Raw genomic sequence first — 14,497 nt, forward strand, 5'->3', positions numbered from 1 at the left:
GGTAATGAACCCTTGTGTTGATCCCATGCTAAACATAACAAAAATCTCTGTACAAAGGTCTGTGAATTTTCTACAAAAATAGTGATTTTATTTTCACTAAATTCTCTTTTTTCTACTAAATACAATAATGAACTATAATAAATAATAATGCTTTGCAAGAAGTTTCCCCTTGATATATGCACATTTCGTAATTGACATTGTCATAAACCGTACACGAAAAGATAAAATATTGATATAAGTACTTAATTTGCATCTTTGAACCCCCACCCCGGCTTGTTTTTTTAGGAGCCTAAGGTGTCTAAAAATGGTCGATTACAGACAGCCGAGTACGCATTTTACTTTCCAGGCGTGTTTATGTTTTTTAAATATAAATTAAGGCTACATTTTAATATAATAATTCTATGAATTCACAATATAAAAAAATGCAGAAAAAAAATGAATGAAGTGAAATATCTTAGTAAGGAGTCATAACTACAGAGATGGTGTGTTTGACACACAAAACTTAAAAGCTTAGTGATATTACCAATATTAAAATAAAAGTTTATTTTAGTTGGGTATTTTTTCCATTTACTCATTTTCAATTATAATCAAGGCACATTTGATTTTTATTCATGAAAAATATTTAAATATAGAAAAGTAGGACACATTGTTCACTTCCTTCCCCGTAATTCTTTATCAAAAATATTTATTTTGAAATGAAAAAGCTAAGAAATCTTAGGTTTTGTAGTGTTTTCTAGGTTATCTCGTCTTCATTCTCTGACATATTTTATCTTGCCCTTTCATAAAATAGTGATTTTTTTAGTGTTTTATCGAATTTTCGAAAAACAAATACCTGATAACCGCTTAGACAAAAAAAATATGTTGGAAAAATCTTACAGCAAGTGATTCTTAATAGCTATAGCCTCGGTCACACCTTACCGGATAGCTCGAACGGACGCCTAACGGATAAAAAAAAGTTATCCGTTGACAAAATTTGTATCTGTTGGGAGTCCGTTGGTGTACTAACGAACATGTAACGAATGCCAAACGGACACACAACGGACACTGAACGAACGTGAAACGGATACGTACCGGACAGAATGGACGTCGAACGTACATCCAACGGATGAGTACCGGATAAAACAGACACCTAATGGAAGCGTAACGGATAAAACGGATGAACAAAATAATCTGAAAATTAAAAGCATAAAACCATCTAAAAATTAAAGGCAATAAACCATGAGAAATTTCAATTGGCATTTGTCCATTTTACATCCGGTAGTCATCCGTTTTATCCGTTATCCTTCCGTTAATATCCGTTTTACATCCGTTTTATCCGTTAGGCGTCCGGTAGACATCCGTTGGTGAATTGGTCTACCGGATCTCCAACGGATGCATAACGGATACAAAACGGACGAGTACCGTACAAAACGGATGCCTAACGGACGTTCAACGGACATTTTATCCGTTGGACGTCCGTTCAAAGTTTGAACATGCTCAAAATTTTCCACCGGACAGAACGGACGTCAACGGATAAAACGGACGCTTAACGGACATGCAACGGATATCAACGGACGCCTAACGGATAAGAACGGACGTCCAACGGACATGAACGGATTGAGAAAAAGTTATCCGTTAGGCGTCCGTTCGAGCTATCCGGTAAGGTGTGACCAAGGCTGATATAAGATACATTTTTCTTTTACAATCCACCTTTAAAATTTTACGGGAAACTATTCCAAGCTTTCACTGTAACCTCGCTCTAACTTATCCCCCTCCCTCCCCCCACCCTCCCCCCCAAAAAAACACCAAACAAACAAACCCGCAATACTATTGTCATTCTTATAGTCAACACTCAATTGTTCACAAACAAATGTGTTTTAAGCTGCTAAAGACATGATTCAAACGCTCAGAAAGTCCTTTGTTCTATATTTATGCAAAACCTTTCACATTTTTATTTTATGGGTTATTGTTGAAGGTCGTACGATGACGTATGGTTGTTAACACATACTTCCTTTGGTTTCTTATGGAAATTTGTCCATTGACAACAAACATACCACATCATCTACATTATATTAAGTATTGTATAAATTACAACGTATTTTGGTGATCTTGCAAAATGATCGTAATCCCGAAAATCGTAAACATATTTTCTTATCTTAAAAGGGGGCAAGAAGGGTTCCATTAACAGGCCAATAAATAAGATTACCGTTAATTTCAATTTTTTTTTTTAAAATAGGGGTATTTTTTCTCTCATAATAACAGTAAACAGATTCACAACAATGTCAATTTCAAGCTAATTAGTCAACAACAGTACAGCATCAATGCTCTTGAATATATGCCACTTTTAACTAAAATATAAAAGCACAGAACCAGGACATAGGAGCACAGAACCAGGACCGTTTTTCTTATCACCAGCACAGCGTCAGGACAATTCCGTTTAACGAACTTGCACGACTTTTGCAATATAATATTGTTGTAATATACTTTGCATGGTACTTATGACACATCAGAGAAAAATTAAGCAACAAAACAGTCGTTTTATTGCCGTTCTGATACAATGTAAACAAACCCACCAGCACAGAATCAGGACCCACCAGCACCCGTCAGGACCAAATCACCAGCACAGTACGTTCTCTCGCAGGACAACCATACCACCGTGCATTAGCTAGGTATTTCACCTGACCCGTATATTTTATCTTTCGCACTGTGATTTTTTTTATGTTATAAAGTCAGACTGTAGCTTTGATATATAAAAATGATAGAATCTGAAGTGAGACGATGTATGAAATATTCTTGCTTTGTACGATATCAAGACAAAGTATTCAACTCAAACACGCCCTAACATAAAAAAGGTGCACTCGATGTTCTCTTTTTGATATAATTGTTACCCATTTTTTTGATTTTTTTCTTGATTCACATAATGGAAGGGCAGACACGAAAACAACTGAACTAATAAATTGATATGCTTGCCGTGCGTGGTAAAAATCGGAGGTTATGCATTTTCTACATCCAACTTGAAATATACCCATGTCGTCGACTTGCTATCTAATTGTTCTGCTTAACTAGCTAGATACATTGAAAACTTATGCAAATGGTGTTTTTGAAAATAAACGCTTCGTAATTGAGAAGAAAATTGTCATTTTAGTTGTTCCTATAAACTTTTTAAATTTTTGTCACTATAGTAAACACTACAGTAAGCATTTGTCGCCTTCTCTAACAAAGAGCTTCGATTCTTTTGTTCTATTTCAACCGGGTTTCCGCCTGATTACAATCGATTAAAGTATGACTTCCACCACTTAACGGCATTGGTTGTTCAGTGGTATTAAAATATGACTACTATACTAATAAAAAGATACATATATTTTGAGAGATTATCTTTAATCATATAATAATTTTGCTGCAATCAGGAAACATTTCCTCATTTCTATTGATTGTGCGCTTTACACTTTGGGCTAAGGAGGGCACTTTGATCTCTGTAAAATAAAAAGAATGAAAAACACCCCAAAAACATGCAAGCAAACAAGCAAGCACATTCTTTCAAAGTTCTAAAATCCAACAAGCTAAACACTATCTAACTAATTAACTATTTGTGGATTATTACAAATTCTATATATATCTTTTGGACTAGTTAAAATCTCGGTCTATTTCTGAAATCTATTCTTACATACTTTTGATTTTTTAACCCTGTATGCTTACATTGCCTATGTAAATTTTAAAATTGTTTGTATGCACATTGAACGACAAATTTATGTGACGTATAAAATGTTCTGACGTCAGACAATCAAATCCATTAATGTGTTCGTAGATAGATGTTTTTGTGTTCTGTTAAAATTGTACCCATATTTTGACTTTTTTATTTATTGTGTCTGTTTATTTAACGCATCATGTAAATATAACGGAATTTGATGAGACTGTCATTAAAGTGAGAGAGTTAGTGCTATAGAACCAGGTTTAATCCACCATTTCTACTACCAAGTCAGGAATATGACAGTTCTTGTCCATTCGTTTTTGATGCGTTTTGTTTTTTGATTTTGCCATGTGATTATGGACTTTTCGAATTTATTTTCCTCTGAGTTCAGTATTTTTGTGATTTGACTTTTTTCTAGTTTTTAAGCTCGACTGTACAGTCTCGACTGAATGATAATTTCATCGAGTTTTGATTTTTTTGTCTTGATTGTTTAGAGTATGTACCCAGAAAAGAAAAAAAATAAATCAATAACACATTTAAAAATAACCCCAACTTTTGTGATAAGGTATTAAAGCGAAAGTTCGTTTATTATTAGTTCTTCTGATTTCAAAATGAAAATGTATTTCAAATTTTAAATCTCAATTGGATCACATAAAACATATAACACATTCCATGCAAAGTGAGCAATACAACCTATAATTTAGATTAAGTTTTATCGGGAAACAGACATCAATATGACCAAAACATAAAAGACCAAAAGGCCACCCAACAATAATGATACTATACAGCTCCTCACAGCAAAGAAAGTATCGATTAACACGAAATCAAACGACCAACAGAACGAACTTTGGAGCTCCGGACGGATAATCAGCATCATGTCCACTGTCCACATGTCTTCTGTTGGGTTGCCCATATCAAATGAAAAAAAAAGACTTTTATTATACGTACATTTTGTTTTTCGCAGATATACCCATATGGGAAATGACATCGACCGTCATTCCAGTTAAAGCTACATGGCAAGTAAAATAGTACACAATCTTCATTACCGCCATAATTGTTTGGTTCGCCGGTAGACCACCCGGAGTATTGTACTTTAGACTGATCGCTGACCCATCTCCATTCTCCTTCCTTCAATTGATCTTGTGCTCCCATCCAGTAATTTTGTGCAACGACTTCTGTTCAATTTGTTCAAAGAGAGAAAACAAAAACATATTTAAGCAGCATTTAAGAATACCATTGAGAGTTGATATATTTTGTTGAAAACGATTTATAACTTTTTTTTATTAAGTTAGTACTAGTTTAAACATTTGTCAAATAATTGTATGCAAAAAGGATGAAGTAAATCAAGTTTATACAGTCTCATCCCATACTTTACAGTTATGACAGTTAAATTGACAACTTCATCATTGGGCCTGATTTTAAGAATTCAAGCCAAAAACCATCAAACTCGCCAGAAAATACAAAGAAACTCGTTCAAACTTACATTTACAATCAGGGGCGTAAAGTACGATCAGGAGCTCATTCAGTCAATTTCCAATGCCTTTTCTGTACACCCATGATGATACTGTCACATAGTCATCAAGGTTAATTTTGAGGAATTCATTTGTGTATTAACTCAACCGGCTCACTCCCAACTTGAACTAGATAAATATAGTCCAACTTATGTTGAGTTTGTGAGTAAAAGGATGAGTTAACGCATTTAAAAACTCTGTAAAAAATAACCTCAACGACTTATAATTCCTTTAAAAGAGGGACGAAAGATACCAAAGGGACAGTCAAACTCATAAATCGAAAATAAACTGACAACGCCATGGCAAAAAATGAAAAAGACAAGCAGACAACCATAGCACACACAACATAGAAAACTAAAGAATAAGCAACACGAACCCCATAACAAAACTAGGGATGATCTCAGGTGCTTCGGAAGGGTAAGCAGATCCTGCTCCACATGTGGCACCCGTCGTGTTGCTTATATTATAACAAATCCGTTAAATAGTCTTATTCGGTAGGTCACATTCATGAAAGGGAAGGGGATTGTAGTAACGACGTAAGGAACATATCCGATATCATTTGTGAAACGGTTATTCCATACCAGTACACCAACTCGTGATGGCGTCCGTAAAATTTACGAAGGGATGATTTCAATTTCATCAATTAGAACTCTTGGTTTAATAGCTTCATTGTGAGCAGCAACCCTCTATCAAGAAAATCATGATAGGAAATGCAAGCACGGCAATATCGTATCAATTGGGAGATATATACCCCGTATGCAGGTGCTGCTGGAATGTGCTACTTAGAAACGGAAAGTTCACAATTGGAAAGCTGAAATCATCTCTTTTGTCGTAAAGTTTTGTTTTCAATCGACCCTCATTGTCAATTTCTAGATGTAAGTCAAGACATGAGGCCGACTTAACTGTATCTGTTGTATCCTTTATCTCTAGTTAGATGGGATAGATGCGTTCAACATAGTCACAAAATTTTGAATTATTTAGTGAAGGAACGTCATCTATATAGCGGAAAGAAGAGTTAAAGGATCTTGCTAACGTCTTATCTTTGTTCCTAAGAAGTTCCTGTATGAAGTTGGCCTCATAATAATAAAGAAACAAGTCGGCAGGAAGAGAGGCGCAATTGGTTCCCAATGGAATGCCGACAGTCTGTTGAAAAACACGTCCTCCGAACGTAACAAATATGTTGTCAATCAAGAAATCAAGCATCTTGATAATGTCAGTTTCAGAGATTTTTTGTTTGAATCAGAGTGATCCTTTACAAAGTAGGATTTATCCCTCCTTAAGACAAAATACTTGGATCTACGTTAAAATTTATGTTTAGATAAAATACTTTATAAACCTTTTGATAGCTGGACAATGAAATTATCAACAAATTACATCGCATTTTTACAGTCAAATTGTAAAGAGGGAATAATACAAAAGTGACTATGCCTCAGTATATAAAAATAGTAAAAAGAGGTATGATTGACAATGAGACACACAGCCACAGGAAACCAAATGACGAAATGTAGGAAATTATCAATGAGATTATTGGAAAGAGAAAAAATAATATTTCTAATTTCAAGTTTAAAGAATTGCCGTTATTGAAGAATTTTCGCAAGCCAAAGAACATCAAACCTTTGGTAATTAATTATTTTTCACTCTTTTCTTATAACTTATAAGATCACATTCAAATCTCAAAAAAAGAAATCCATACTTTTAGTAATAATTATATTTTTGATCCATGAATTTTCTTTTGCATCTGTGACCTTGACAAGATATGCTCCCATATTTCTACATATTCTCTGCAAATTAGAAACACATGTTATTGTAAAAGTATTTATAAAATTCTCATAATAGATTGTACTCTATATGTATCGATTATTTGTTATTGATGAACACATGTTTAATAAGAAATCAAGCACGATAAAATGTTTGATTCACGTTTATAAACAGCAGGAAACTAAATGACGAAAAGTACAACTTCACACTATCATTTATAATCAGATTGTGAAAAACCAATGGTTTGTTTATACGTGGTGTTCATGAACGTATTTGAATATATTAATTACCAGTCTGGACTTACCTCCGCCTCAAACCATGTCGTTTTATTATTTGAAAAGTAATAGCAGTGATTATTGTATTCCTTCCAACCTGCTGAACATCCTTGAGATTTTCCTAATAAATAAGTATATGAATTAATTCAATTTAAGGATAGATAATAGAGTTGATGCACATGTAACAGTTGTTTCTTTTCAATGCATTTTTTTTTACAGAAGCCAGAACCATCGATGTACAAGGGAATTTCAAAGGTCCCATTACATCATTTAATATCGATGATATAATAAAATTCAACCGCCTCATTTAGATTAACTGGGTCATTGAAACGCATGAGATGTATGTTTGATTTAACATGTTTAAGTAAAGTATTTTAAAATTCAATGTTGATAAAATTCAATTGTCAAGTTTGTCATAACGTCGCTGTTATGCAAAAACCTCGTATCTAAGGTTTTGATAATTTTACACCAGGCAGTAAAATCTGAAATCTTTTTTCGATTATTTAGAATTTAATATGTATGTTCCGCTGTATGCGAAAATATCTGATCTTCTAACCAATCAATTACCAAGACGAGCAATAATTTCTGCACCTATATTGTATTTTCATTATTTTTAAGCTAATATATTAGCTTTGAGAACCTAAAATTGATAAAACTGTACCTGTAATAATGTCAGCTGCCGTGCAAAATTTTTTTCTTTTGAGATACGATATTTTTGCACAACAAAATGTCTCACCAATCCGACTACACTTTTTCGTCACATGTCAGAATTCGGGTTGATGATTGGTTAGAAGGTCAGATATTTTCGCATATAGTGGAACATACATATTTAATTCTAAATAATCGATAAAAAGATTTCCGCAAAATATTGAGATACGAGGTTTTTGCATAACAGCGACGATAAGCTTATGACGAGCTTTTGTTCTGTAATGCGTTCAAATATAATCTGCTTTGTAGCTTAATCTGTGAATATAATTAGATTATTTCTTCTGACTTTAGCCATTTATAGATATTAATATGTCTCATAGATTGCACTTACCATTAATTTTGTCTTTCAATGTTTTTAATAATGGTCGTATGTAGCATTTTTTTAAATTTTTTAATGTAAAATTTGTTTTAAATCTTTATTGACCACAGATATCGGTAGATCTGAAGTCATAGTTGAATATATAGGTTTCTAAAACAGTTTTGTTACTCTGTCAGTTAAATAAAATTGACGGATTAACTTCGAGTAAGTGATATATATGTGGATGCCAATCATATAGAGGTATAAAGTAAAATCACAAAAATACTGAACTCATGGTACATGCATTTTCAAATTTATAGAAAATGGTGGATTGAACCTGGTTTAATAGCGCTTAACTTCTCACTTGTACGACAGTCGCATCAATTTCCATTATATTGACAATGATGCATGAACAAAATGTCACAAGTAGGGGTACAAAAAAACATTTTCTCAAAAATATAGATCTTCAACAAATACATTGAACTTTTTTTTATTCTAGTTTCCATTGAATATCATCAATTCTGAATATCAATGTGTGTGATAGATATAAGTTGTCATAAAGGGGCATTAGCTACAATTTAGACAAAAAAATATTTACTATTATTTTGTTTTAAGTATTAATAAAAGTGGAATTTTGAAATACAATTCGATATAAGTTGCCAGTTAGGCCCCAATTTGTCAAAATCATATCTGTTTATTAGATCGTCTCCATTCTTCAGAGATCATCTTTATTAGATAGCATCTACACTAAAAGCTGATACATATTATATTATGGAGTCCATGCATGTTTATTTTTCATTTTAGACTTTTTGTAATTTTGATATACGCTTTAATATGTTTTGAATCAAGTATAAAAAATTGAGTCAAATCGGTGAACATGAATTTGCAAATGCCACTTTAACATCGGTTCTTACCGTTTATATTTAGTCTGTCTTCCAATGCCTTCAGTGATGATCGTATACCAGCTAGGATCGACTTCTCGTCTTTTCCATAACATGTCTCGGACTTAATCACAGAAACACAGCAGAATATCACTAACAGGGCATAGAAAATCATTCTGAATAAGAGTATTGATAGGAAATAATGTGATCATGGACGTTATTTTTGAGTCATAATCATTGTTCTTACCATTAAGTCTGTCTTCCAATGTCTTCAGTGAAGATCGTATACCAGATATGATTGACTTCTCGTCTTTTCCATAGCATGCCTCGAACCTAATCACAGAAACACAACCGAATATCACCAGCGGGGCACATACATACATTTTAAATCTATTGTTTCACGTTTCTCGTTTTTTTTAAATTTTATATAGATTAGACCGTTGGTTTTCCCGTTTGAATGGTTTTACACTAGTAATTTTGGGGCCCTTTATAGCTTGTTGTTCGATGTGAGCCAAGGCTCCGTGTTGAAGGCCGTACATTGACCTATAATGGTTTACTTTTTTTTTAATTGTTATTTGGATGGAGAGTTGTCTCATTGGCACTCACACCACATCTTCCTATATCTAATTAGTATGTAAAATAAATAATGTGATCATTGAATCATACATTTATTTTATAACTTATAGGTAGAAATGTACGATGAGGTTATTATATAAATATTTAACAAACCTTGAGTGTCTTCTACAGCAATGTTTCCAATGTTGACTTGAACTGGGCCTTATATAAAGCATTTCAATTCGCAGAAAGCAATCGAATATGTGTAACCTTTTCGTGACAAGTATTAATCAATAAGCATCAATGATACTTTGGCACAATGTTTTGATATTATATTACGGATATTTGGAGAAACTGTATTGTTTTCTATGTTGTGTCTTGTGTACTATTGTTTTTCTGTCTTTTTCTTGTTTAGCCATGGCTTTGTCTGTTTATTTTTGATCTATGAGTTGGAATGTCCCTCCGGTATCTTTCGTCTCTCTATATGCGTTCATTAAAAGAGTTCAGAAATAACAGCACTTAGTCTGAAGATAGTATAACACCCATCTTCCTATTAGTATTAGTTAATGAAGATGTGATTTGTATATTTGTTTTCTCTATATAAATAGTATTAAAGTATGTGAGTAATATTGCTATCAACTTGCTTCAATTTTTGTCGCCCGTACACGTCTTATGTTTTCATCTTCTCTGAATCTCCTTAGCCTATTGTTATCAAACCATTCGAATATTTATAATGAGTCAATGCCATACGTTTGAGCACCTTTTGCGGAGGTGGCAATATTCGTTGTTTGTAGTTTGGAATCTCAAAACGTTCATGATTTCATGATCATGCAGACCGAAAATAGGAAAAACAACTATTGATATACTGTAGTCTCCCGTCACGAAAAGGTGATGGAGGAGATATATAGATTCCACAACTGCAACAAGTGTGTTACGAGATTTCTCGACTCGAGACAGTTAAATTCAAATATTTGAAGCAGGAGGCTTGCCGAGCTTTTTAAATACAACGAGGTGCTCCGCAGGGCGCAGCTTTATACGACTGCAGAAGTCGAACCATGAACAGTTGGGGCAAGTATGGACACAGCATTCAAGCTTGATACAGCTCTGAATTTGGATTGCGATCAAATTTTTGACATAATATGAGTTTCTGACACAAAACAAATGTCAAGATCTTACAAATCTATTGCGCAATATTGTGCAATTAAAGATTTCTGCTTTTAACTTTTCAAAAATTTGGAATTTGAGAAATTTAAAAATAGATAATTGAAAACAACTACCACCCCTTTTTTGGAAATTAGTCCAAAACCTGACATATCTTTATACACCATATACAAGTAGTGTAAGGGAGGTAAATCCGAACATACCCAACATTGTATGTTAAATGTTTTAGAATTACTCCCTTACCATGCTTTTAAATTGTCTTAATTGTCCATTGACCAGAAATATCTATTTTCCCCCCTTTTTTGCCCCTAATTCTGAAACATTTTGAGTCATAACCCCCAAAGTCAATACTAATTATCCCTTCATGATATGGAAACTTGTGGTTAAATTTCAGTGTGAGATTCATACACTTAAACATAAGTTATTGTTTGAAAACTACAAAAATGATTATTTTGGGCCCCCTTTTTGGCCCCTAATTCCTAAACTATTGGGACAATAACCCCCAAAATCAATCCCAACCTTCCTTTAGTGGTATTGGATCTTCTTGTAAAAATTTATAGATATCCATACACATAATCTGTAAACTAGAAAAATGCCTCTTTTTGACCCTTTTTGGGCCCCTTAGTCCTACATATTCTGGAAAATTAACCCCAAACTAAATCCCAGCCTTCCCTGTGTTATATGGAAACTTGTGGAACAATGTCAGAGAGATCCATACAGTTACACACACGTTATTGTCTTGAAACTAGAAAAATGCTTGTTATGGCCCCTTTTTGGCCCTTAATTCCTAGACTATTTGCTCAATAACCCTTTAAAATAAATCCCAACCTTCTTCTTATGGTATTAAATATTGTTGAACAATTGAAATACTAATACACAACTTTTTGTCCCGAAACTAGATAAATGCTGGTTTTGGGCCCTTTGGGCCCCTAATTTCTAAACCTTTGGGATCATAACCCCCAAAATCAATCCAAAGCTTCCTTTTGTAGTTATAAACATTGTCTTAAAATTTTATTGATTTCTTTTTACTTATTCAAAAGTTATTATCCGGAAACAGTCCGTCTTCGAACGACGCTGACGACGACGACGACGACGCCGAAGACGTGATACCAGTATACGACCAAGTTTTTTTTATTAATTTATTTATAATTTTTTTTTTTTAATTTTTGCGGTCGTTTAAAAACATTAACTATTGAGAGTGGAGAAATATCGTAATACGAGTTATAGTGGTGAAATCTGTTTCTCTTATGACTTTTATCTTTTCTTTTCAAACATTTGACGATAGTTGTGTACTTTTTATGTGACGTCATCAGGCATGGTCGCCTTTTTTCAAGACATCACAATAGGAAAATTGAGAAGAAGCCAAAAAAATTAAACGTCACAGATAAATGTCGACCAATCATTTGCCGAGGACAGCTTTTTCACTAGCGAGGAGAAATATTTTTCTAACCCTAACCCTAACCGATCAAGAAATGTGAAAATAGCACAAAAATTAGAGAAATAACTGTTTACAAAACCTTGAATTGTTTGAAATCCCAAGAAATTTCTACACAAGGAATTGCTAACCTTTCGTTTATATTGTGTGTCTCCAATGTTCTTCAACCTCCAACTTTAATTGGGCATATGAAGATTTTTGATCGAGCAATTAGGCGTACAAATTCTACAAGTATAGTGAACACAATAAAACCACATTTTAAACACAGATTAAACATGTTTGCATTTTTTTTTTAAATCAGTTAACCTGTCAAACGAATGAAGTTTAACGGCCATGCTAGACTGTATGTTTGTCAGTGGTAGTCGTTTGTTGCTACGTTACAGATATGTTTTTCGTTCATTGTTTTGTACCTTCTATAGCTGTCTATGTGACATTAGGCTTTGCTTATTGTTGAAGGCCATACTGTTAACTGTAGTTGTTAATTTCTGTGTCATTTGGTATCTAGTGAAGAGTTATCTCATTGGGAATTCTACCACATCTTCTTTTTATATATATACAAACATTTGTGAAAATTAGATTTCTAGTCAAACGATGCAAGTTTCCTAAAACAGGCAAAAATTGATTACCGCTATGAAAAGGTACCAGCATATAAATACAACAGGAAAAATTAAAAATAGATGAGCAAATTTTCAAGATATCATAAAATACTTTAAACTAGACATACAATTACTACAATCATGAAAACATAAATCAAAGAAAACACACATACAGGTCAGCAATTGACTGAAATAAAGAAAATCCGATAACTGAAGTGTGACTGCATAAACTGTAATGATTCGTAACTCGTGTTTATCGGGAAACATTAAAACATTACCTATGACCCTATGGCTACATTAATAATGAAAACATATGTGCATTTTGGAGGGAACACCTTTCCTTAAAGATAAACAGCTTAGAGATATCGGGAATCAGTATATTAATTTTTAATATTTGTTTGCAATTACACTTTACTATTGTCAATGACATACCACATCTTTTTAATTTCTATAAAGCATAACATAACATTAGCTCTATTGAATTTTTAGCAGACACAATTCAGGTATGATAATATTTTGGGGGACTTGTTCTTTTTTGTCATTGTTTGTTTTTTATGTATGTGTGGTTGTGTTTGTGTGCGAGTTTGTTTTGTGTTTTGTATTGGTAGTTTAATTACCCGAATTGTGAGACGAAAAACATTATATGATTAACTTAAATATTCTAGGTCTTTCAATACAGATATCACACGTTTCATGTATCGATAATATTTTTCAAGGTCAGGTTCATAATTATAATATAACTGCGTCACTAACACAAATATTTATAAACCAAAATTGTTTTTAAATTAACAACTAACAAATATTTGAACATATGTAAACGAGATTTTTTTCTCGCATAATTTGATCCTGACTCTTTCGCGTTTTAGAAATATTTGTTTTAGAACAGATATCCATATAATTTTATATTTGTGACAATTGACAATTCAAAACCGATTACTTGTCTGCCTTTAAACGGAATGATTTGAACATTAATATTTGTTGTTATCAAATAGTCCGTTTCTATGTATTAGTGTTTGTTTTTGTAGCAGTCCAGTGTTTCTGTTATTCCGTTTTTGTTCTATTATAGTTGATGTGATTCCCTCGGTTTTGCTTTGTGACCAGGATTTGTGTATTCTTAATCGATTCATGACTATTGTACTGCGGTATACTACTGTTGCCGTTATTTATAATATCAGTATAAGATGTTATATGATTGGCAATAAGACAAATATCAGACGAAAGACCATTAGAAAACATTGAAAAAAAGAAGAAGTTATCAGAACTTTCAATAATTAGCACAAATCCGAATCATGTTGTAAAATAAAACATCCCATAGATAAACAGACTGTTCAAAAACCCAAAATACTTAACTCACACTTCAATTTAAGCTTTTGACATGCATAAACAGAATATCATTTGAAAAAACGATTCGACTACTGCCCCCTGGGTTGTGCAAAAACAAAAACAGAATATACCGGTGTTAACATGTTTAAACTCTTTACCCACCAACTCTCGAACTCATTCAGTATACAAAAGTAATTATACCAATGAGCAAGACGCCTTGGCGAAAGACACAGTGATAATGTGTTTTTTTTTCTTTCTAATAGAAAAAAAAATGCACAAAAAATTTCCGTATGAACATAATTAAAAAATATATTCTAAAAAGCAAATAA

General features: G+C 33.0%; 1 protein-coding gene across 1 annotated transcript; it reads right to left on the reverse strand.

The window, feature by feature from the left end:
* Positions 1-3,375: 3,375 nt before the first annotated feature.
* Positions 3,376-9,273, reverse strand: LOC139490236 (perlucin-like protein). The gene is made up of 5 exons (XM_071277087.1): positions 9,132-9,273; positions 7,241-7,332; positions 6,872-6,959; positions 4,616-4,842; positions 3,376-3,452 (listed from the first exon to the last, which is right to left on the reverse strand). The coding sequence occupies exons 1-5, from the start codon at positions 9,271-9,273 to the stop codon at positions 3,432-3,434; spliced, it is 570 nt and encodes a 189-aa protein (XP_071133188.1). The 3' UTR covers positions 3,376-3,431.
* Between the last annotated feature and the right edge of the window lie 5,224 nt (positions 9,274-14,497).

Source organism: Mytilus edulis, chromosome 9, assembly GCF_963676685.1.
Source record: "Mytilus edulis chromosome 9, xbMytEdul2.2, whole genome shotgun sequence".
NCBI classification, from domain to species: domain Eukaryota; kingdom Metazoa; phylum Mollusca; class Bivalvia; order Mytilida; family Mytilidae; genus Mytilus; species Mytilus edulis.

Coding starts and splice junctions, on each gene's coding strand:
- LOC139490236 (XM_071277087.1), bottom strand. CDS start 9,273: ATGATTTTCTATGCCCTGTTAGTGATATTCTGCTGTGTTTCTGTGATT. Junction 4,843..6,871: donor AAATATAATTATTACTAAAA/GTATGGATTTCT, acceptor CAAATTGAACAG/AAGTCGTTGCACAAAATTAC. Junction 3,453..4,615: donor ATATCTGCGAAAAACAAAAT/GTACGTATAATA, acceptor TTTATTTTACAG/AGATCAAAGTGCCCTCCTTA.